The sequence below is a fragment of the Merops nubicus genome, unplaced genomic scaffold (genome assembly GCF_000691845.1).
Source record: "Merops nubicus isolate BGI_N331 unplaced genomic scaffold, ASM69184v1 scaffold18072, whole genome shotgun sequence".
Taxonomy (NCBI): domain Eukaryota; kingdom Metazoa; phylum Chordata; class Aves; order Coraciiformes; family Meropidae; genus Merops; species Merops nubicus.
In genome coordinates, this window is record NW_008594451.1 from 16,643 (window position 1) to 41,231 (window position 24,589).

At 42.8% G+C, this 24,589-nt stretch overlaps 1 protein-coding gene across 1 annotated transcript in view; it reads left to right on the forward strand.

Moving 5' to 3' along the window:
* LOC103768643 (DIS3-like exonuclease 2) overlaps window positions 1-24,589 on the forward strand; it is a gene marked incomplete at both ends in the record, with an annotated part of 55,218 nt that overhangs the window by 15,429 nt on the left and 15,200 nt on the right. Inside the window, one exon of the mRNA XM_008935795.1 lies at window positions 9,543-9,622. Coding sequence (XP_008934043.1) covers window positions 9,543-9,622 — 80 coding nt within the window. The remainder of the gene's footprint in view (window positions 1-9,542; window positions 9,623-24,589) is intronic.

Here is a 24,589-nt window from a genome sequence, read left to right on the forward strand (position 1 = left end):
GGATCACAAGGTGGACTATTGATGAGCAATTGAAGAAGATGCCCTACCCTCCCATGTTTATATATGTCCAGTGTGCCAAATGCTGCCACTTCCCTTGATATTACGGTGCTTTGCTTGTGCTCTTGTCTTGCTACAAGCCAGATAATAGGAGTGGATAGGAGGTGAGGGATCCAAGTTCTGCTGTCAACCCTGTGTCTTGGTTCAGCTAGGATAAGGTGAGTTTTCACCAGAAGTTGGGATGTGGGGCACGACCAGGACAGACAACTGAACCAGCCAGTTGGTTGTTCAATACCATACTGATGTCATGCCTGTAACAGAAGGGCTGAAGGTTGGGTGGTCCAGGGTCACACCATGGTTGCCATTTGGAGCTAAAGTGGTCTGTCCTTGTCTGACTTGCCTTATATATTGTTTCATTACTCTTGTTATTACTGTTGTTTATTTCTCCTTCTGTGGTGTTGTGTTCAATTCTCCTTATCTCGCTCCATGGGGTTTTTTATTTTTCTCCTTTTTCTCCTTCCTGTTCAGGGGGTGGGGGAGGTGAGTGGGCAGCTCCCAGCTGGGACTAAACCATGACACCAAGGTACCTGTCTCTGATGCTGTAGGTGAAGAAGCCCAGAACTTTTTCCAGTAAGGTGAGGCAGTGTATCCCTGCTATGGCATTTCAGGGCTGATCACTAGGACAGTCTGGTCATTATAAGGAACAACATTTTCCTCATAGAGTGGTCTGAAGCATGCTTTGACCTGTCCATCTGCCCCGGAGTCTTTGGGTAATTGGAGCTTCGTTCCCAGGTTGTTCTCAGATCCTCACTCTGTAAAAAGAAAAAAGAAAAAAAAAAAGAAAAAAAAAAAAAAGAAAAAAAAAATTCATAGTAGAGATGTTGTATCTGCATATGAGGCAGGGTTGTACTGGAGGTATCACAGCATGGATTAGAATTGGGGCCATCCAGAAAAGACTGAAAAAATGTTCTGGGAGATGAGGGATTGATTTGCAAAGGACTGACTGTTAGGTGTGTATTTGCCAACTTTCAAACTAGAAGCTTGAGAAAGATGAAGTAGTTGATAGTTAAAATATGTGGACCAAAATTTAAAAATGAGAATCATTTAAGGTGGTGAGAGGCTAGAAAGGGGTATTATGAGGACAAGTAAGGTAAAACAAAGAGGAAGCCTTTCCTGTCCAACCTAAAATAGACTGTAACTTAGGCTGCTAAAGAAAGTATTGGTAACTCCGTCATTAAAGATGCTTAATACTATGCTGGAGAAAGTCTGTACAAATGTATTGTCGTGAGTACTCTGGCTCTGACCTATGGGCGTTGGATGACCTCATGTCTCTTCCATTTCTAGCTCTGTGCATCCATGATTAAAGTAGTTTATACAATGCAAGTGCATTTTCAATTACACTCCACCTTCTTGCGTGGGATAATGGTGGTGCAGAGACCTCATTATATTTGTGACACAATTACAGCATGACTTGTAGGAGATACTGCTGGTATTTGCTCTCTCAGAAACTCTGATCTCATTTATATATATATGTCGGCTTTTCAAGCCATTTAGGTATGTTACAAGACTGCAGTGCTTTTTTTTTTTCCATCTCCCTCCTTACTTGGAGGCCATAAATATATAGAAGAAATAATTGATTCTGGCTTGACAATCTGGTGGAGCAGTCCTTGGTGAAAATGTAAATGTTTACTGTTGGTAGATGTGTAGTACCTCAAGATTCATTGTCAGCCACTATCTTGGACTGAGGTCTATTTTCTGAACCAGAACAGAACGTTAGCTAAAACATAAATATAGAGAAATTAAAAAGAACAGTACTGACTTGATGGAGAAAGTTAAGTTTTCAGTACATTTTATGCGGGGCTGGATTTTTGTGGAGCTTATAACAATCCGTGTTTGAAGGGGGAAGTTTTTACTTCTAATTATTTTATAATTTAATTTTATTTTGGAATTTATGCACCATGCAAAGAGAGTTTTGTGATATGTCAGGTATCTTTGCTGGTGTGTTAGAAGGCATTTGGAGCACCTTCAGAGGTTTGTCAGGGTACTTCTATTGCATGCATACCTTTTTAATACAAGAATCTCCTTTGGAAGGAGCCGCTTTGGGGGTTTAGCTAAAATCTGCCAGCATCAAGTGTGACAAATATGGTAGACACTACACACAATAGATGTTTTTAGGAGTGGGAGTCTCTAAAACATTCAAGTACTGATTCTTCTCTGAAATTCCTCTCTGAGAAGGAGTACTTCATCCCCATTTGAGTGATGAACATCAGTGGAATTGGTCTCATGCTTATTGGCTTTTTATAACAAACAGCAGACACCATCATCGAGCTGGGTTTTCTTGTGATTGAAGAATGAGATTGATTATTGTGGTTGCTATAACAATTGGAGTGTTGTGTGAAAAAATGTTAGTAGCATTCACTGGAGTGAGTTGACAACTCTAGGATGCCTGTATCCAAATTAAAACAACTGTGTCCAGCTCTGAGAAATGATGTCTGTTTAACTTTTGCAAGCTGGTGCTCAGCTGGGTCTTAGAAATGACCTGAAGATCTTCAAGATTCTTAAAAGTGCCTTTGCTGTGCTTAATTTTAAAATGCCAGCTTTGAGCTGGAGTTAATAAGGGTAAACCAGGAGGCTGAGTTTTCACTCCCACTAGGCTATTGAATGTACTCACAAAGCAGAGAGAACAGGACAATCTAAGGAGTCCCTAGAAGAATGTAAATGCACTGCAAGTGTCTAGACATGCAGTCACTTGTACTGTAAATGTCTTAGCACAGACATATTCAAGTTTAAAGAAGGCTTGCACTGCTTAAACTTTAATAAACAAAATGGTGGTCATTACTGTCTCGCCTCCAGCTGCAGCAGCCCGCTCTCTGGAAATAAGCTAACATTTCTGCAGAAGATTTAGCTTGCTGCTTTAGGAGCCGTTGGATGGCTGGAAGGACTGTGGGCTATGAGCACTGAGCCTGGAGCAGGGCAGGGTGGTCATGGTGTGGATAGCCATGGAGCTCCTTGAGTCTTCAGTCCTGCACTGCTTGTGTGTTGGAATTTCACAGGCATCAGATTTTGACGACCTCTTCCAGTCTAGTGGGTGCTGTGGCTTCTGGTGTATTCTTTATTCTCTTTTGTAGTTGTTTTGGGTGTGTTTGTTTTCATGAATGATGAGTAAACATTGCAGGAAACTCCTTCAGTTTGAAAGTTGCCCTTGGGACGGAGTCAGGCTGGGGAGGTCAAAAGGTAATTAAATTCAGTCCCCTTAATTCCATCAGCTTCCTGAGGAGAGGAAATGGTGAGGGAGGTGCTGACCTCTTCTCCCTGGTATCCAGTGATAGGACGCATGGGAGTGGTCTGAAGCTGCATCGGGGGAAGTTTAGTCTGAATATTAGGAAGCATTGCTTTACTGAGAGGGTTGGCAAACTCTGGAACAGGCTTCCTAGAGAGGCTGTTGATGCCCCAAGCCTGACAATGTTTAAGAAGCATTTGGACAATAGCCTTAACAATGTGCTTCAGCTTAGCACTGAATTGCTCATGCAATTGAACTAGGTGATCGTTGTTAGTCACTTCCAAGTGAAACTGTCCTGTCCTATCCCCTATGTCTGGGTCTCCTGCTGGGAGATCTCTGGTGGTTTCTTACTCCAGCCCCTTCTTTAGGTGCTCTGGTTAGCTTGCAGACAAGGTTTACTTGCTCAAGATCACGCTCTCTCTCGCTCCGTCTCGTGAGACCCACAGAGTTCTGCCGATGACCTCAGCCCTGAGCAGTCCAAATTCATGGAAATAGCAAAGTTGGGGCTTCAATCCAAGTGACTTGAGTTGATGGTGGCTACAGCCAGGGCCAGGAGAGGTAGTGATGTGTGACACTGGCAAGGAGCATGGACACCATTAGGTTGTCCACCTGACTTGTGCTGGTGGTGCCTGGGATGTCCTTCCTCCATCTTCTGCTTTCCCTGGTTCCTGAATAGCTGGTTCATACTCGCTTCTTTAGGGCTCTGCCTCTCACGAATGGTCACTTCAGCTGGTAAGGACATCATCTTGCCTCATCGAGGATTTTCTGATGTTCTAGTGGGTACATGCAGTTCTCTGAACGGTTATTTCATGGTTGTTGGCATTTGTTAGACTGGTGAAAATCTGGGCTCCGTGTCTCCGCCGATGAGTTGACTCATCTGTGTGCTGCTGGCTGGGAAAGCTGTCCAGTTGTGTTAGGAGGATCTGCACAGTGCAGGGTGCTGCTTTGTCTGCTCTGTACAAACTGGCGCTTTCCTCCGTGAGCAGCACCAAGCTGCTTCCACAGCAAATCACACTGGTAACCCCAAACTTTGCTCAACAACTGGCCACGCCAGAAGCCTTGCCTCTAAACCAGCCTGAGCCCATAGCTTACAAATGCAATGCTTCATCTTGATCCAAGTAGCCTTCCACCTGAGTGGAGATGAAGCCCTGACCACTGGGACTTCTAATCTCCTTGTGTCGTAGGTGTTTATAGTTTATGCCTAAACCAACTGATAGGTTGAATTCTGAACAGTTTAGCTGACAAAAATTGATATATTGTACCAAACCTTGCAGCAGCAACTCTACAGTATTTTCTCTGCTGATTCTGGCAGATACCTTTGTGTAGATGTAGATATTTACACAAAGCAAAACAAACTGCTGTTGCAGTCCTCTGATCTGTGAACGTTTTAATTACCATGGTGGTAGTTCCAGCTCACCAACAGACCACTTATCTTACCTCTACTGCTGCACGAGCCATTTATTTTTGGTCCTGTTAAAGGTAAAAAGACTAACTGCTCTGCAGATATGCTTGCCCGCTTTAATTAGTCTTCCTTAAGCTGTGCAAAGAGAAACTGCACTTAATTAGCTTTCCTTAAATTAGGATTGATATACCAGCCTGTATATGTTGATGCTGTCGTTACTGTCTAATAAAACTAAGTGCTCTCTTCTGCAATTTTTTTCTCCGATGGTTATTTGTAAGATGGCAGACAGAGCCAGCGCCTGAGCTTTGGCCTTAGTAGCACTCCTGTCACTGCCTCGGGGCTCGAGGTGGCTGGGTCCGTGGTCCTGGGGCTGGCAGAGTCTGAGCGGTCCGTGTGGCATGTGGTTTCCTGACTCTTGCTTGCAGGTCCACCATGCTTGATGTGGGCCCTTCCCCTGATCCTCCAAAACTCTTGCAGGCATCGCCTTGCTCTGGTGTGCAAAACCTCTGGCTCTGAGGAGGGAGGAGAGATTTTTATTCTTCCGTTGACAGAAATTCCATTCCAGAGCAAGTCCACCTCTGCAAACCTGCATTCAACATATGTTTTGGGACAAAGACTCCTGGAAAAAATGGAAGTTTCCAGACTGAAATGTTTGTTTTCAATCAGTGCTGGGGGTTTCTTAAAGGCACATGTTTATCACTAGTGCTTTCCAGCATGAAGACCAGAAAATCTCTTAACTCAGTGTGTCTCTATCTCCTAAAACAGTTTCCTTTGACTAACCAAGTTGTGTGTATGTTGGAACGAATGGACTTGGAACATCTCATTACTTTTACAAAGTATGTTTTGACAATTTCAAATGAACAAACCAGATTTTTATTAGGTGTAATGACAATGAGAGATAGCTTCTTTGGGACTTTTGAACAAGGGAGAGAGGAAGATGATCAAGCTTCTTAACCCACAGGGTCACCATCTCCAGAAGCTGGAGAGAGCTGCCTATTTGTATTTACCTGTGGTCAGTGCAAACGTGTGTGAGTGCAGATGGGTTATTTTCTTGTGTTTAAGCAACGTCTATGTTAGCAGGTGCATAAAAAGTTCTGTTGCCTTGATGTTTAGTCATACAGCCCACTGCAGGTTGGTTTTGTAATTGGTTACAGTCAGAAGTGTGGTGTGATTTCTCAGAGATCCCTTGTGCCACAGCCTTTGGGGTATCACACAGCCAGACAGTATGGCCAGGGGAGGAATTTGAACGGCTCCTGCCTCTTCACTGGGAGGACTTGCCACATAGCTGGGAGCAGTGTTGTTTCTTCACCCAGATGGCTTTTGTCAGCTGCCTCCAGGGTCTTCCCTGGGGGTTTGTAGAGGAGTGGCTGGCGTAGGTGCCAAGGGAGGGGGCAGCTTGCAGAGCTGCCGGCAGGCAGGCTGTGCTGCCCACACCCAGCCTTTCCTCCCCTGGCTTTTCAATGTCTTGTGCCCATTCTCTCCAGGATGAGAGGCGGCTTTCTGCAGCCTGCTGGAGATAAAATGTGATACCAGCAGGGCTGGAGGAAAAGTAGAGGGAGATAGCTGAGAACCTGCCTTCCCAGGAGAACATGCCTTGGAGGAGCCCGTGTGCATGATGCTGCCCTTAGGCTCAGCGCTGCTGTCCCATCGCTTGGTGGATTGTTTAATTGCCACATGCCAGCCCCAGTTCCTATGGCCATCTGAAACTTCTCCAGTAATAAAACCTGAAAACCAGAAATATAATTCATCACACTTAATAATGCAATTACTGGTGAGGGGAGTTTGCTTAGAAAACTTCAATGAGGTGTATTCCTGTGTGCCAGGATTATCTCACTGCTGTGAACTTTGAGCTCTGCTTGCAGATCAGCTTCTCTTGTCCCTCTGACTACCTGGCTGTCAGTTCTGCAACACTTCTGCAGAGCCCTTATGCCAGGGAGTATCATTCCTTGTGTTATTTGCTCAGTGACTTTCTTACCTCACCTTGCAGTCTGCTCCCAGAATAAACTGCATGTGACAAGCTACAAGTCCAAGTCCCTTGAGTAGTTTTAAAGGAGAAGTGGATTTGAGCCTGGTGGTAAAACATATCCCAGCTGTGCTGCACATGGAAATGCTGGTGAGAAATGTTAAATCAGTATTTGTCTGGATGCCTCTTCAGCTTTGCATCTGCGAGTTTAAGCCTGTCAGACGGCGAGCGGTGTCTGTGCACGCTGCGAGGCTGTTGGGAGCCCGGCCAGCGCATCCCCAGGCGCAGCAAGCTGTGCACAGAGCGCTGCCCAGGGAGGCTGGGGCTGCCCCGCCAGCCCCGTGGCTCAGCGGGGGCCACCACTGACCTCTGCAGTAGGTTTGACTGGCCAAATACATCTCAGCAAAGCAGCCCCAAAGCAGCCCGTTAGCTGCTGCCATCGTGTAAATGTGTTCAGGATTTGGCACCCGCGTGTTGATGCTCCCCTCTTTCCAGGGCAGGCTGCGTATGTGCGCTTTGTTGAAACCAGTCTGCTAATTTTTGAACTGCCTGGAGTTATGATTCGCAATGGGTGGCAGATGCTTGTGGTTGCAGGCCCTGAACACCTGGGATAAGCTGTCTATTCCCCTGACACAGGAACCCACGTTCTCTTTGAAGAAGCTTTTAAACCTTTTTCTTACTGGCTTGTCAGATAAAGCAAGCGAAAGCAAGCCATTAGTGTCTGATTGGTGCTGTTTGCTCTTTAAAATGAGGCATCTTAAAGGAAAAGGCACTAGATGTGGCTGAGGGGATGGGGGGCTCACAGTGCATTAGTGGGACCTGGTGTATCAGTACCTGCAGGCTGGCACACATGCTTGCCCCTGTACTGCTCATAGTATAGGTGTCTGTATCTCTGTATGCACAGCTCCCTAAAGAAAGTTGCACAGCACTTTGGAGTGGAGATATCCTGAAATTCCAGACTTAAGTAGAATTTCAAGGAGTATTTGTGTATGGAAGTAAGGTTGTTTCTGGAGTATATATTTATGAAAGTAAGGTTATTTATGGAAGTAAGGGTGTAAGCCTTTAAAAATAGGTTGATTTGCGGTGCTGGGTAGCTAGGCAGCAACAGATCAAAGTCCTGGTGTAGTTGAAAAGGCTTTATATCTTTCAGTGTCACAGTCTCTTAATTTGTTTAGATGCATGTGAAGGATCAGAAACTCAGGTGCACGGGGGGATTAAGGAGGCTTTGCTGTCCAGTCTGAAAGCCAGCGAATGCAGAAAAATTTCCAAAGCCTTGGAAGGCAGCGAAGTGCTTTACTGGTTTTTATGTCTTTGAAAGTCTCTATTTAGTGTGCCTGGTGGAACTACATAAATACATGCTGCCAGCTGTCTGACACCAACAGATACCACCAAGAGCATTTAAGTGCTGAAATGGTAGGCCTTGAAGACAGAGACATTGCTCTCACTGTGCGAGCACCCAGGCAAAGAGACAAAGACTTGTTAATTCCATGTGACACTTGCTCCTTTAAAAGTTTGCTGTAATTTTTCCCCTCCCACCTCTCCTATCCCAAGAGTATATTAGTGGTGATGCTCTAAGAAAAATAATTTGTGTTTTCATTATACATCTCTAGAAGGGAGTTGCCGTCATGATATGAGTTTTTCTGCAGCAAAGAGAAAAGAAGCATCTGATCTCTTTCTTGGGAGTCTCAGCCTATACCATTGTGCTGGGGGATCTTTTAACTAAGGAGGGACTGAACTTATTCTAAAGGTTAAGATAAAAGCAAAATAAACCAGCAAACCCATTCATTTATGGTCTTCACTGCTCTTCAGCTCCAGTCTCACATTCCACACATTGCTTGAGTGAACCCTGCTGTAGTCCAAGCACCCAGGCAAGAAGTTGCTGTAGGGCAGCCCAAGATTAAGAGAAGCCTCGAAGCAAGAATTTAGCAAGTTTTATTTGTTGAACGCTTCAGGTTTTGGGTCTTGCTGGTGCTAGGCTCTGCTCTATTAAACCTGATGATTCCTGAGCCAGATGCTCTATTTTTTTTCTCATCTACATGTCCCTAGACCATATCTGTGGTCCATCTTGGTAGGTTCCTGGTGTACCTGTCACCCACCACTATGGGATGTACATATGGAGGCCTTGCAGGGCAGGGCTGCATATTCTGCATGGACTGGCTAGTACAGCATATGCTAAAGGGCTTTCAGCTTTTCATAAGCACCAAGTTGATGTGCTAGATGTAATTAGCTGATTTGGAGCTCTTTCTATAACTTTCATAGTGTTTTCCTGCTTTTCCCTTTGGTGCATAGTAATAGGCAGTGTAGATGTTGCAGAGTACTGCACCTTTTGGGTATCTTTACTGAGAGCAACTCTCACTCAATTTTGTTACCATTCAGCTTTAGTTGTAAGTATTTCACTGCCTCTACTCCATGCTAGCTGTGTTTGTGGAGTTTCAGATGCTGTGATATCTACTGTTATGCATGGGGATGGGGGTTATTGGTGTTCCATTTAGCTTTGCAATTAGGAACAATCTATTTCTACTCTAGCTGCAAGGCATCAAGACTTTTTTCCTGCTTGTTTCTTTGGAGAGAACTTGGTGGGCTAAATTGTTTAGTTTTTCTGAAGGAAAATCAGTAATGAGATGAAAGCTGTTAAGAGCAAGCAGTTAAACCAAAAAGAAAAACGGAGGGGGAAAAAAAAAAGATTTTGGGTTGAGATGAGAAAAACCACCAAGTGATTCACTTGTCTAGAACTTTTTTTTCTAATTAGATTTAGACTTTCAGATTAGATTGGAGGGTGTTTCAACAAACAGTCTTCTGAAAACATGGTTGTTGTTGTCTGGATGTCTCTGGTCTCTGTTTTGATACCTTCTTCATGACTGGAAGATAAATTTTCATTTTCTTCTTTTTTCCTTGGATAGGAAAGAATGCATTTTCACCATCGACCCATCAACTGCCAAAGATCTTGATGATGCTTTGTCGTGTAAACAGCTGCCTGATGGTATGAGATATATTTTACAAATACTTCTCAGTGTTTCTATTCAGCAGTTGACACATTCGTATATATAACTTGTCATGAAGTATTCTTTACCAAATATGAGTAGAGTAGTAAACTTTTTTGTTTTGCTTTTTTTTTTTTCCTCTTGTTGTTTTAATTGCCTGTTTTCAGAAATCTTATAGCAGATATCTTCAAGCTGCACTCTGAAGGACTCTTGGTATTGGGAAATGCAGAACCATAGTGTTTTGCATAATCAGAGCTGTAATTTGATTTGAGCAGATCTCAGCTGTCTCCTGTCGTTACAGGAATTACAGCTGAATAGCTAATATGCCACTCTTGCAGACTGAAGTCTAGCAAAACTTTGACCTTGAATACACAGTCTCTGGAAGAAGAAATCCAGTTTTTTGAAGGTCACTGGCTGAATTGCTTTTTGGTGCTTATGGAATGCTGGGAATTGTCAGATGAACGGAGTGTGCCTTATAAGTTGTGTTATTTCTCTCATTGCCTGTTAAGCTTTCTGTTCTGCCTTATTTGTACTTCTACCATGCCGTAAGCCAACAGAACAGAAAGTAGTGCTCCAAGAGCCAAATCCTGATGATTTCTGACTTAAGGAACTTCCCTCTTTTAAGCTTACTTTGTCATCCAAGTTCTGTGCATTTAGTTTGAGATCCAGTAACAGACTTAGAAATATTGCATGAGTTGGTTAGACTATCCACCACTAATAACGAAGATAAAGTGATTTTTTTTGTGTGTATGTTTAGTTATTCTTGTTCTTGTTAATCATGACAGTACAATGATATCAAAGTCAAAAGGACATCAGTCCCCTTTTTTGGGTTGATTTCATTCTATGTAATGTGGCCAATGAACTGTCATGTCATTTAGACCCAGGCACAGAATAGTATTAAAGGGCCATAAAAATGACTAAAAAATCAGACATGAAAAAAAATTTGAGGCTAATAAAATTAATTATACTGCATAATAGCAATTTTGAGGCAAGATTAAAGAAAAATTTCTATTCTATTTCACTGAGAATTTAAACAGTTGTCTTGAGGGATCCTAAGCTGAACTCTGTTCTCCTTCCTGCCACTTTGTCATCTGAGTTACTGTAGATTTATGACAGTGTTGCAATCCTGCAGCCCCTCAGATCTAAGGTGATGGAACTCTGGCTTCTGAGCCTTTACTGCTCACATGTGTGGGTTTTAGATGCCACAGAAAACTCTCTTCCACCCCAGCTGCAGAAAATGCTGTATGAGGCGTCTTGCTCCAGCCTGTAAGGAAGGAGATCCTCTACTTGGAAGGTCCAGCCAAGTGTGTTCTAAGTGCTACTGGGGTGTTACCTGATGGGAGAAGCTCTGTAGCATGACTGCTAAAAATCCCCTTGTTTTGCAGAGGTGCTGCAGTGCTGCACCGTGCCCTGATCAGGCCTTTTTGGAACAAGACCTTGTCATGCAATCCAGCTGAGAACAAAACCAAATAGAATATTTTTTAAAGTTGCCTTTTGAGTGGACTTCATTCCTGTGCTTTGCCCATCTTCCCTGCTTTGTTGCTTTTTGCTCTTCTCTGTTGGGACGTGACCCAGAGGGAGCTACCTGCAGGTAGGGGAGAAAGCAAACACCCAGGTCCTCTTGGTTTGGATATTTTTGACTCATCCTTCTCCCAGGGTCTGTGTCAGGCCTGTGCTGGTTTCCTGGAGACTCCAGATGGGTTTCCCTGCCCTTCCCTGATCTTCTAAGAAGGAAAGCCATGCTTTCAGGGTTTATTTTTTACCTGTATATAACACAGGAGCAGGCACAGCTCTGTCTCCCAGGATACACTTTTATTTCAGAGGTGATCTCTGATGCACTTACCAGAGTGGACACAGGATGTAAGGTAATAATTCCTTTTCCCTGGAAAACCAGGCAAGTGGGAAAGAAATGTAAAATGGATCAAGCTACAGGGTCACTTCACATAGAAAAGGTTTTCAAAGCTCAGTTTTTAAAATAAAACAAAAGTGGAAGACGCAGGAACCTTTCTCTTCTTTCAGTTCCCCAAAATAAACTTCACCACAGTGTTCCAGAAGAGACATGAAGAAACCAGGAAAGAGTAGGAGGACAGAGCATGGCTGTCTTCCTGAGAGTAGAAGTTAAGATTTGCTTGGTTTTTATCCAGAACTTATAGGATGGGAAATCCAGCATGGATTTAGTGCTTTCAAGAGTTTCACATCCTTCCCGGGATCATTGTGTGCACTCCCCTTTCCTCCAGATGAGCCTCAGAAGAGAACATCCAAGAGGCAGATGCGTGAATTCACCAGCTGGTGACTGTCCCAGCCCAAAGGCCTTTGTGTGCCAGATCTTTGCCTTTTGGCTGGAGCCAGCCACCATCCAACAGATTTGTTCCACCCTGTGCTTGTCTCAATGAGAAGATGCTCTGAGCTCTTCTCTAGCTCAGAGCTAGAGCCTTCTGTAAGAGTGATCTTATCTGTGCCCATCCTGGGCATTGTTTGCTCTACCTTTCAGCCTTCTATCCACTGTGGGAATGGTGCCTACACTCCATCACAGCACTGCTGCAGCCCGAGGCCAAGGAAAGTCACCCTCTGGGAAAGCCAGTTTGGATGGTGGTAAATGTCCCAAGGAACAAGTTTTAAATCAGTCTGGAAAGAACCACCATGGAAATACCCTTTCTTTTATTTTGAAATCTGTGGTGTTTATTCTGAGGAGACCTTGTGGCTCAGAAGGAAGTACAGGCAGGAAACCAGGTCCTGTTGGTCTTTGGTGCAGTTATAATCAGTAAGGGAAGGAGTTGAGGAGCCGAGTGGGAACGAGCAGCATAAAAAGACTGGGAATTCCCTCTGCATCCTTTGAGCAGGCCTGGTGGCTGGCCAGCCAGCTCAGTGTGGGTTCCCAGGTGGGCAGAGGAAGGAAATCTCACTGATGTGTCTGTGCTTCAATGCTTGATTAAAAAGTGAGAGATCTCTGAAGTAGAGATGGCCAGTCTGGCAGCTGGAATCATCTCCATTTTTAAGGTGCCTGAGGTCATGCAAGGAGATGCTTGCAGAATCTTTATAGTGAAGATGAGTAATAAAATAAGAAATGTACTGATGGACTCTTGTCCATTATCTTCCCAATGTGCTGCTGTTGGAGGCACAAACTAGATCCAGCATTTCATGAACCATTTCCTTTGCCATCAGTGGCTCAGTATTGAAATGCTGAATTCCAAAGGTTAAATTTTTCAAATACTTCTTGACCTGAAGAATCAAATCAAAGCATTATTTTGTGACCCTCCTACAAGGGATATCTGTTTCACATGCAGTTGGCAATATAAGCTGTATTCTGTGCCACTTTCTGAGGTGTCACATCACAGGTACAACTGCAGAGCTTGTTGCCCAAGAGACAAGGTGCTACATCCTCATCAGAGTAGGAGCATCGCATAGTCTCTGTTACTATCCAGAGAAAGAAACAGAAATATGTGTATTTATATTACCTGACATGTATTTTTCATTGCAGTCCTTATTTTGGATCCTGATGGGGAATTAGCATTTGGAGATAGTTCCATCAACCTGTTCCTAGACAGAATTGGACTCTGTCTAGCTGGAGAGACTCTTCAGCTTTCAGCACTGGGAGACTTGATCCCTCAGACCTGTCCTTTGCAGATGGCAGGAGACATCCACATCCATCTTGTATCACAAGTTCCTGGGACATTTTCGTGCATGCAAGTTGAATCTCTGTGGATTTGTTACCTTTTTGGCCCACTGTGTGCTGATGGCCTCATTCAGGGATTTTCAGCCTGTGGTCCACTGACTACTATAGCACTACACAGATTACTATTATAGTCCCCTGTAATGTGGCTGACAAAAGCAGGGTAAAAATGCATCAGCATATGTGCATTTTTTTAAGATCTCTATATTTTGACTTAACATTTTCCAGGAATCTGCAAATTTAGAAAGGTTCAAACCCAATCCTGGGAATCCTTTGGGTTCATTTCATAGAATCATAGAATCATAGGGGTTGGAAGGGACCTCGAAAGATCATCCAGTCCACCCCCCCTGCCAGAGCAGGGTCACCTAGAGTACATCACACAGCAAGGCGTCCAGGCGGTTTTTGAATGTCTCCAGTGAAGGAGACTCCACAACCTCTCTGGGCAGCCTGTTCCAGTGCTCCGTCACCCTCACAGGAAAAAAAGTTTTCCCGATATTCACCTTGAACCTCCTATGCTCCAGTTTGCACCCATTACCCCTTGTCCTATCACAGGTCATCACTGAAAAAAGCTTAATTCCATCTTCCTGACACTCACCCCTTACATATTTGTAAACATTGATGTAAACATTTCTTTACATTCACTTCCTTGCAGGGCTATAGCTGTTCCCGACTCCTTGGTGTTAAGGAGAGCCCCTATAGGAACCTCAGTCTTGTGTTTAATAGAGCCTCTTGATATGTTTTGAAGGTACCTTGAGGATTTTTGGCTTTAAAAGTTGCTATGCTAGCTACAATTATTATGACAAAGCATTGTTTTAAAGGTTAAGAGCTTCTCTAGGGCTGGCAAAGCTGCATCTCTCCAGAGGGCAAAGTTGTGTCAAGAGTTAATACAGCTTTTATTCCAAATTTAAGTGTGGTTGCAAGGAATTATTACTTTTTCCGACTTTTTTTTGCCCATATGTAAAACACTTTAAAAAAAAAAAAAAAGCGAAGCACACCACCACCAAAAAATCCAACATGAGCAAACCACATATCTGGCATCCTCATGATGTCAGGAGATCTCCAAAATTCAACAGGGAATGCAGAACCCAATTCAGAGAACGTCTTTGTTGGTGTATAGCACCCGTAATAACTACAAGAAAAAAGAAACCACTGTAATAGCTACAAGAAAAAAGAAAACCACTCATTGCCCACACTACTTCTAGCAGACAGCTAAAAAAGTGCATTTCAGAAGATTTTGAAGAATGAAATTACCTTTGTCTCCGAGCATTCCTTGCTATTTTATTTAAGATTGTGACAGTTTCTTTGCCTTGAAGAATCTTAGGGAACAAGCAGAGAGATAAGGGACTGGTTTTGCACCTTCGCTTAGTTTTAGAACTTTTTAGTATAACCCTTGTCAGTTCCAGTTGTTGGATGAGGGACTCGCCTGTGCTATGTTCTCAGTAAAAGATGGAAAAGAATTTTTAGCAGAAGTAGTGCACAAATCTATCAGGAGGATACCAGGTAGCGGAGTGTCACTTAGCAAAGGAAGCATGGGATGATTGTGGCAATAGCTGTATTTTTAATGGAGCTTGCAGTGGGATATTGCAGCAGTTGGGAACTTTTCAGGGATATATATCTTACGAGGGCCAGTCTGGTTTTGAGAGGATTTTATATTGGAGTCTGCTTTTGATTAACAGTCACACTCCTCGTTATTGTTTAATGATAGCAGTAGGGAGGTGAGCTTGCCCTTCATATTTGTGAGTGTATATTTTAAAAGAGCTCAGCTCCAATAAAGAAGGAAAATAGGGTTATTTATGTAACAGCTTCAGAAATATGAACAAACTGTACTCCGTTCAGATGACTCAGCATAATCTTGGAGTAAGAGGTGGATCTGGACTGCAGAGCTTTGTAGAGCTGTTTCAGGATAGCTTGAGGTTTTTTAAGAAAGTTCATTTCAGTTGATGCTCTTTTGTGATCCTTTCTGCACGTCTTCTAGCAAATTACTGCAGCCAGGAGCATATAACAGAGCTGCTCTTGGTTCAAACAGATGTCACAGACTTTCTCAGAAAAAACCCATACCACTTTCAAGCCTGAATGTTTTTACCCAGGGTGCAGACATTTAAAGATTTATCCTGATCTCATCATCTAAGAGCACACCAGGTGACCTGGGTGTCCCAGTGGCACCAGCAAGTTCCCCACACTTGCCAAACCTCTTCTGGGAATTATCTGCAAGTGGTGGTTGTATTTCTGGTAATGTACACAACTGATGCAGTTGTGTTTGAAGGCTGCTTACTGGTAGGAACAGAATGAAATCTGACAAATTTGAAGGCAGACAATTCCATCTAGTGAAATGTTAGGCTGTGATGGGACAGGATGAAGCAGGACTGATTGGGGTGCATTTCTGAGGAGTTGTCTTACCTGTGTGCAGGTCCTCTGATGCTGATTTAAAAAGCACTCCTTTGGACTATACTGACAGATCTTCTGTACATCTTTTTTGTGTGTACATAGTTCTCACTGTTGTTCCTTCATTCCTGTATCCTTACATTCTTTTACGAAGCAAGTCCAGTGTCAGTAATTTAAATCTTGCAGTGGGAGGACTTGCAGGATAGAAATATATTCTGTGGGCTGTTTGCCCTGGTTTTTATGTGCTCAGTGGCATTGATTGTCTGCATTTTGGAGTGAGGTCGTATATAGATACCTTCACTGAGTCTTTCCAGTGTTTGCCTGATGACTGAAGCAAAAGAGACTTCTGCAGTGTGCTGCTCCCTGGTTTTTCCTTTCCCTTCCCTTTAAATATGTCCCTTCTGTTGGTAAGTTTAAACCAGGTATACCTACAGGAACAGGATAAAAACCTCAAACACATTGTGCTTCTCTAAGTGTCTTTAAAAAGGGATATGAGCAAAGAGGAGAGCTTCTCTTAGTGACCCAAATCTGGGAGGAGTGCAGCATGAGCTTTCTCCTTAGCAGACACCAGTTCACTGTGGGCTGCAGTTTTTGGGAGCAGATGTGCAGCAAGTGAGGGCTTACATCTCCGTTGAAGGAGCCTATTTCATACGTTTTGGTAAAAACAAGAAGTCTTTTTGCCAGATGTTGGTAAAATTATCTCTTGTCTACTGCAGGCTTACAGACACTGGGGATGCTTTTCTTAGACCTTGTGGACACCTTAGTAGACATCTTAATGCATCAGCTCCAGTATCCTGTGCTTGAAAAATACCTGTAGAGCCCTGGTAGCCCCAGGATATTCTCTGTCATCTTAGCTGACCTCCCAGTCTTACTCTCCTTCCATCCTTGTTCTTTCCTGATGTGGTTTGCAAACACTTGCGTTGTTTTAATTTTACATATTTGCATGCACTTACAACTTGCTACTTAGGACATAAATATTCCCTCTTCATCCTTGTCCTTCTGGCCACTTGAGGACTGTAGGGTGAAATCTGCTCTAGCAGTGCATGGAACAGGACCTTTCAGCCCATCCGTTTGGTTCCTGCAGCACAGAGTGTAGGAAGAGCTTGTAATTGGAGTCATACTGGGCTGACTTAAGATAAACACTGCAGAATGCATTAGCGTTGAATCAAAAGTTAAATTATGAAATTACTATGCTTCCTTCCCTGTAAGGTATTTAAAATGAACAGACACCAGCCTTGTAGACAAGATGACAGAAACTCCACGTTGATATATGAGTCAACTGTAAAGTGACCATAAACTTCAATCTATTTAAATTTATTGCAGGAGACAATTATGGCAAAAATAAAGACGACCTACAAGGAGTGGGATTGTGAATAACATATGGTCAGTTTTTCCTTGGTATTGGACATAATTAGCTTGGATCTTCCATTGCTTGCTGATTAGTCTGGTGGGTTTTTGTTGTGTCACTAGGAAAGTGAGAAAGACTTATGCATACCTGTTTCCAATCACTGCACTATCCTGCCTTTCCGCTGAGGACTTGTGGTTGCAGATGCTTTGAAATAGGCAAAATACACTCAGGTCTTTGCAAAATCCAGGTCTTTGCTGTGTCCCACAGTGTGCCCCTGTGTATTGCTGGGGAACTGCAGCATGCACAGTGTATTTCTTTCTTCTCTTAAAGTAGCATGGAGTTGTATGTGGAAACACACATCACTGCCAGTTTCCAAGTGCAGAGTTGAATGGACTCAGAGGGCTGGATTGCATCACCTTTCCTCCACCAAATATCCCTCTTGAAGTCAGTGAGACAACTTGCCAGCATAGGGCTCCCCAGCTTCAGTGAAATCAGAGCAGCTTGCTCCCAACTGGTGGTACTTGAAAGAGAAATAGTTTGAGCCTAATCCCTGGACAAGTGCATTAAAATGTGTGGTAAGGTGTTGAGGTGGAAATTAAGAAGGTTTGTTTTTGGTTGGAGCATTGATTGCTAGAACAGAATTTGTTAAAACATTTAATGGTTATATTTGAAAGCTACTTGTTAGAAGATGGGTTAAAAGCTTGTTTAAGCAAAAATGGGCAGGATTTGTTATTGGTAATTCATATTTATTGCACTGGATTTTTGTATCAAGTATAGATACTTTATAAAGATTCCATCCTTATCCCAGAAGCCATTTTTTATTTTTGGTCAGTACACAAAGCTATGAGGGGAAAAGACACAGGATTGAAACAAAATAAAAGGTAGATTGTCTGTAAAGGACTAGTCTAATGAAAACCATGGCTGCAGAACATGCAAATACTGCTGGAATTGCTCATAAAACTGATTTTACTTTCCTGCAGGGAGGAGAGATGCGCTGGTTGAAGTCACCTTCCAGATCATTTCAGTTCATAAATTCAGGACCTGGGACAATTCCCAAAAAATTTAGAGGTGTGGGATTTTGTGTCCCAGAGAATTTCACTACTATTTGTGGATATGGGCTTAAAAACAATAGTGTCTGATGGTATCTTGAAGAAAAAACCAAATGCCTTTAAGGAACTGGGTAATAGGAAGTGGATCCAGAAATTCCTGTACAAACAGATCTAAAAGCACTTTGCCTAGGACTTCTGTCCATTAAAAAGGGCCTCAGGGACAAAGAGTCTTTAGAAGAAGAACGACAAGTGATAGGCCACGACCACATAGAGCTGGAGAAAACAGGATTTTTCAGTAAATTTAGCAGATAAGAATCAGAAGATATGCAAGGAAGATAAACTTTAAAAGGGTACAAATAGCTAGGAATATGTTCCCACAGGATTAACTTCTATCATATGTTCTGCTGCATGGAGGCAGCAAAGAAGTTACTGCTGTATATATTATTATCTTTCTTAAATGGGAGGATCCCTCAGAATCAGTGGGCTATTGTTTTAACTTTTAATTTATTGCAATGCAGGGGTTTCAGAACCCAGCTGAACAGGAAAAACATCTTCTTACAGTGCAATTCGCTACAGTATTTCTTGATTGTTGACTATTATGCTAGTTATACAGAAAGAGTAAAACCAGGTGCAATTGGAAATATTTTGGAAATCTTTCAAAAAATAAACAGAAGGTTGGATGGCTAAAAATGAAATCTCAGCAGCTGCCTCCAGTTTTCAAAGAAGTTGAAATGTCAAGGCTGCTCAGTGGAAGTCCCTTGTATGTGTTTGGCCTAGCACTAAATCTCAAGGTCTCTTTCAATGCCTGGGAACACTGGCTCATCTAACTGCAGAAGTATCACAAAAGGGACTGACCTAGCAGTAGAGAGAGGGTGGTCCCTCCCTACTCTAAACCTTCATTTCAGGAACAGGATGACATCCTACACCCAAAAAGATCGTAATTCATCTTGAAAGCTGCTGGGTGCCACTTCCCATCTCTTTAAGTTCAGACTGCTGATTTCCTGATAGAGTTAGCCTCTTGAATGGGTCTTGGAATAGTGATAAAAACAATTCATGATGTGAGTACCAAATAATCGTCCTTTTACTTTCATCATGTTGGCTGGAAAGCTCACTGTTAAGAGCCTGCTTGAGAGCCCTGAGCACAGTGTCCCTTGGTAACGTCTCCCTGCTAGCAAAGAGTGCTTCCTGAGCTCGGAGTCTGAGTGCACAGCAGCACAGTCACTGCCTTGCTGTCCTGCTTGACAAGAAAGAAATGGCACATCCTCTTCATTTTCCATCCTTATACTGTCTGTCCCCATCTGTCCTGTGCTCTGGCTTGACCTTCACTATTAAAAGACTTGTGCCTCGCTTTCATCTCTATTTTCCTGCTTGTATCTTGCTCAGCAGTGTGAACCAATCTTTACGCAGTGTGCTTGTTCTTTTGGATATCATTCCCTGAGTCCTTCAGTCTGCAATTAAATGTTTTATCTTGTACATGCTGTGTAAATTCTGTCCTTCTAAGTATTTAGAGTTTTTTCCCTCAGGAAAATTCCTTTCTTGTGTAAGCATCCAACTTAATGGTGCGTTGGTACCACTTGCACAGAAGAGCTCCTTCATCCTCCCCTGGAGTTACTGCGTGAGGTTTGAAGGCAGTTTTCAGGCATGGTGTAGGCAGTAGGTGCGTTCTGGATGGCAGCATCTCCTGGCACAACGTGAGGAAGAGCTGACACGGGTTCACTGGCAGCCCACAGGACAGGACACTTTTGTGTTGTATTTCTCTGCCTTGGTAATGTGATATGATCTGTGAGGTCTGGAAACCTCACTTCTGACTGATCACCAGCTTAGATATCTCCAGCTCATGGGAGCTGGCATCTGAGAGAACACCACCAGCACAGAGATCTACCCCACGTTCCTGTGGGAGGTTCAGCTCTCCTGAGAGCCTGGGAGTACCCTGTGCTGATCAAGAGCCATCTCTGAGCACACTCCTCAGAGCTGGGCAGTGTAGGGCAGCACCTGCCTTGTAAGGGCTTTAAATGCTAATCTTAGCCAAAGTATCTGAAGCAGTGCTTAACTGATTTGGCTTCTGCTGGTTTGTGTATAAGACACAGGGCTCTGTAGTACACAATGCATGAAGTGCCACACTGTAGAGATGTCCTGGCTTCATTTGGAGCTGTAAAAGGTAGCTTTTTAATTCTAAGTGATTTTAGGGCATTGCTGAATTTATTAGCTGCTACAGACAAAAAGCTATGTGCAATTCATATGGAAGACCTGTTACCAGTGTTTAATTTAGTACTAGATAGAGTTTTCTCATAATTCTGAAACTATTTAAGAATTGCTGATAGCTCATGGAAAACACTGGAAAATATTTTGCTTAAGAAGGGTTCCCTTCCTAGTATGTTTTTCTCATTTTCATGTTCATTTCTTGTTCGTTACATTTGATGAACACATGAGTGTTTTGTACTTTACCCGGAGCCAGTCCCAAATGGGTTTGTAAAATGGTAGTTGTCTCCATAACATTTAGTTGATGCCAGAGACAAAATGGCCAAAGGTCAGGGTAGTTGAGACCCAAGTAAAACAGTGCTTTCAAAGTCATCACAAAGCAGGTAGGAGTTATTCTGGATTTTAGGCTCATTGATGTCCCATGTTGACCTTTTAACTTCAAGAAGAAAAAAAGAAAATAACAAAAGACCTGTGATGCTTTGTTTTTATTAAATGCTTTGAATATTTCTTCATTCTTTCAGGACTGCTGTAAGCATCACTTTGCAACATCACTATTCCTATCAGTGGTTTCTCAGATACTTCCAGAAATCCAGGAAGTGCTCAGACTTTCAGCAGGGGAAGGGTTAATTTTTGAAGATGAGTTGTGTTGGTTTTGTGTTTGTTTTTGCTTTTGTTTTTTTTCCTTCTCTTCCCCTGTGATATCACTTTGGAGTAACTGGGGCCAGTCTTAGTTCTGCTAATGCTGAGGATTCAGTCCATGTCATAATTTCTGAGTTTGTGCAGTTAAATAAGAAAAGTCACAGCTCTTACTGTCTCTGCATCAGCCCAGCTCCTGAAGGAAAGGATGTAAATGTGCTTTGTAAAGGCTAAGGAGTTAAAAGGTTGAAAGGAAGCAGTGGTTTTAATTGTGATTAAAGAAGCAAGGTAAGAGCCCAGCCCTACTCAGCCCTTTTGCAGTCTGACGCAGGTACTCGGAGTGGCCGTACTGATGTGCTGCTTCTGTCTGGTCCCTCTCTCTTCAGGCTCGGGGCTTGACCTTGGCCACCTTGCCAGGTGCTACAAACCTAGGAAAAATGTGACAAAGCATAGTTCAGAGAAGAGTTTCAGTACCTTGAAACCTTGTCCAGGCTGTTTGTCATGGTCTCAAAGTCTTTCTGTAGCTTGTGGGTGAAGGGAGCTGTTTCTGTGGGACATTTTTTGTGCAAATCAGTGGCAGAGGGACTTGGATGGGGACATCTCCTAGTGGTAGTGCATGGTAGCATGTAGTACTGCTATGTAGTAGTTTGTGGATCATTACCCTTTAGACATGCTTGCTTGTTTGGGCAGTTTTTCCTCTTTTGAAGTTGTTGCAACATTTGCTAAAGTCGTATTTATGCTTGGATGGGAAAGCTGCTGCTCTGTGCCCTGGGGAGGGGGCCTGTTCCGCTCTCTGGAGACACAGGATTCTGATTCCTTTTGCCAGAGTCTTTTCATGAGGTTATGTCAAAGAAGAGACCTTCAGAGAGGGGAAAAAGCTATTACTTGCTTTAAAAAAAAGTTATAATTAGTTGCATTTCAGTTGGCTAAAGACCATCATGTGATAATTTAAAAAATTTGGTTTCCTGGTAAACAAGTTAATGGATTTATGCTCAGTTGCACTGTGCTTTCAAAAAGCAAAATGGCCCTAGGGCACACAAGTAAAATTTAAGCACTTTCCTTCTTATTTTAAGATAAATAAAATAAAACACAGTCTGATTTTCTGAACAATAGCTTGGCTTCCTGCAGTGGAAAAGTAACCTCAGCTGAGAATTAAAGCCACCCACCTTTGTCTTCAGGCTCCAGAGCAGACAACTTTCTTCCGTGGTTCCATTTTTATTTTTATGTTAAACTTGTCTTCTCCTCTTCCCTATCTTGGTGCCTTTTTTTTTTTTTTTTAATTTTCCACTTAGTTATTTTCTTTCCTCTTTTTTTCTTCTCTCTCTATCCCAAGAGGGACACTTCTGTAACACTTGAGCCGTGGATGTACATAGACATGCCAAAGAGAAACAGAAATGTTTGGCCTTGGATCAAGTCCTTCATGTAAAGGCATGTGTTAAAATCTGTGGTGACCTCCAGCTACTTCCAGCAGCTTCCCCAATCTTGGCACCATTTTCTGCCTTGGTGCAACTTTTATGTCCACTCTTGTTACTGTCTGCAGCCCCTCTGGTTGTCCCTTCTGTAACTGAGACCTTCCATGGTAGACACCATCCTTGCTTGTTTCCCCACAACCACGTGAGCACCTCAGCCTTGAGGAAGACCCATGCTCTACTGTGTAGCACTGCTAATTGCAACAAAATGTGCATGTAGGTTAAAGGTCTCATTTGTCTTTCTTTATGCAAGTTTTTCATACTTTTGCAAGGTGCTAAGTAATGCTTTGCAGGTAAGAGCAGCAGCATGGTACCCCCAGGGCAGGGGAATGGGAAAGAGCTGTAATTATTTGCTGCAAGAGTTTGGTCAAGCCAAGGAACAGTCAACTACCTTGAACTGCTGGCAGCGAGTAGGTAGTTGGCTGTTTTCTGGCAAATACTTTTCGTTCTACTTCGAACTCTTCTATATCTCCCTGAGAGATGAAGACAGTGTGAGAAGTAGTGATTGATACAAAAAAATTAGTATTATGTTTTAAGCTGACTTAACACTTGCTAGTGTTTGTCTTCTTTCCTCAGAATGTTCATGCTTGAAGGTGAGATGGAAATAAAGGGGAGTGTGTATGCATGCTAGAGAATTACCTTCAGCTGTTTTGATCCTTGAAGAGTTGCATTTTTAAATTGCATGGTCCTAAAACTGACATATGCTAAAGTATGAAGTGAAATTGCTTGTTCTGGCTCTGCATTTGGACTAGGACTGACAAATCTTGCTGAAGGCACAGAAGAGGGATTTGGTGCCAGTGTGTTCTCTTGTGTACTGTTCAAGTATATTCAACTCAACTTTGAAATTCCTGGGGCAAATCTTGATATGACTTGCTGGGTTGGTAGCTTTTATGGAGCATTTAAAGGCTGCAAGAGCCTTTTCCTTCTCTTCCAGCTCTTTTTTGCTAATCTTTTTGTTTATAATTTTCCTCAATAAAGGAAGAAAAAAGTTGTTTGTACTGTTTTGTTGTAAAGAGTGAGATCATCAGTGAAAAAAAAAAAATTAAAGGAACAGCTTGTTCTTTGTTTTTCTGTGAGGTGCCACCAAGCACCTTTGATTTTTAGCATCATATCAGTGTTAGGAACACAAGGTTTTGGAGTGGGTTCAAACAAACCAGGTTCTCGGACCAAGGAGCTGAACCTTCTCCAAAACTGCTGTGTTGACTAGTGCAGCGTAGTGTTGGGGGAGACCTGCCTTTTGTAGCTCTATCACTTGGTAAGCTTCAAGAAGGGATCCAGGCATCTAGAAAGTTAGAGAAATACAAGTCCACTGTATTCTGCTCTTCTAGCAGCTTATGTGATGGTAAACACGAAGGAAAATTGTCTTCTCTGTGCTCATCAGAAACCTGTTGTTTGCAGGAAAGTGACAACAAATGCTCTCCCTCTTGCACAGAGCATTGGCCCAAGAGGAGCTTTGGTGGCTGAGCACCCAGCCCTTCCCCTGTTTCTACTTGCAGACCTTGGGAGGAGAGCTGCTCTTTGCAAAGGGCCTCGTTGCTGGGTTTTGCAAGGCCATAGTGTAATTTCAAGTAATACTCCTGTCTCCCACCCGTCTCTGACGCCGTGTCTCTGGAGTTGCAGAGAGGAGCTAACAGGGTGCAGCTCGTTAATAAAACATACATTGCTTGATTCTAAACTGCCTTCCCTGTTGCTAAATGTCTCCTGTGTAGCACCTTTGTAGTGGTGGTGTTTGAATGGGGTAACAGTTTTGCACGCACTTTCAGATGAAATGATTTTAAATTAAAAAATCCCAGAGATCCTGGGTGAAAGAAGCCATCCAAGTGCCTTCAGCATTTTTTATTGCAATAGATGCTCCCTTTAGCTCTTGCTTTAATATCAGCATATGAAGTATCTGACTTAATCTCCTGTTCATTCTTATGCAAATTCCTTTCTAAAAAATCTTTTAAAATCTTTAAACTGGTGTGTATACCTAGCTTTAGGCATTGCTGTGCAGGTTTAGCTTCTACTGTAAGAGAATTTTAAATCTGGGGTGAAGTGAGTCTGTAGTTTGTAAAGTACTTGTTTCAATAAGAAATTTAGAGTATAAGAGTCTATCATGATAGAGAGCTACATGCCAAGATTTGAAGCCTCTATTTGCTGGAAAAGTAGATTTCCTCATCAAAATGAAGGTGGAGTAGACCATGTGTAGCAGCCTATGGTGTGTGGTTCATGTG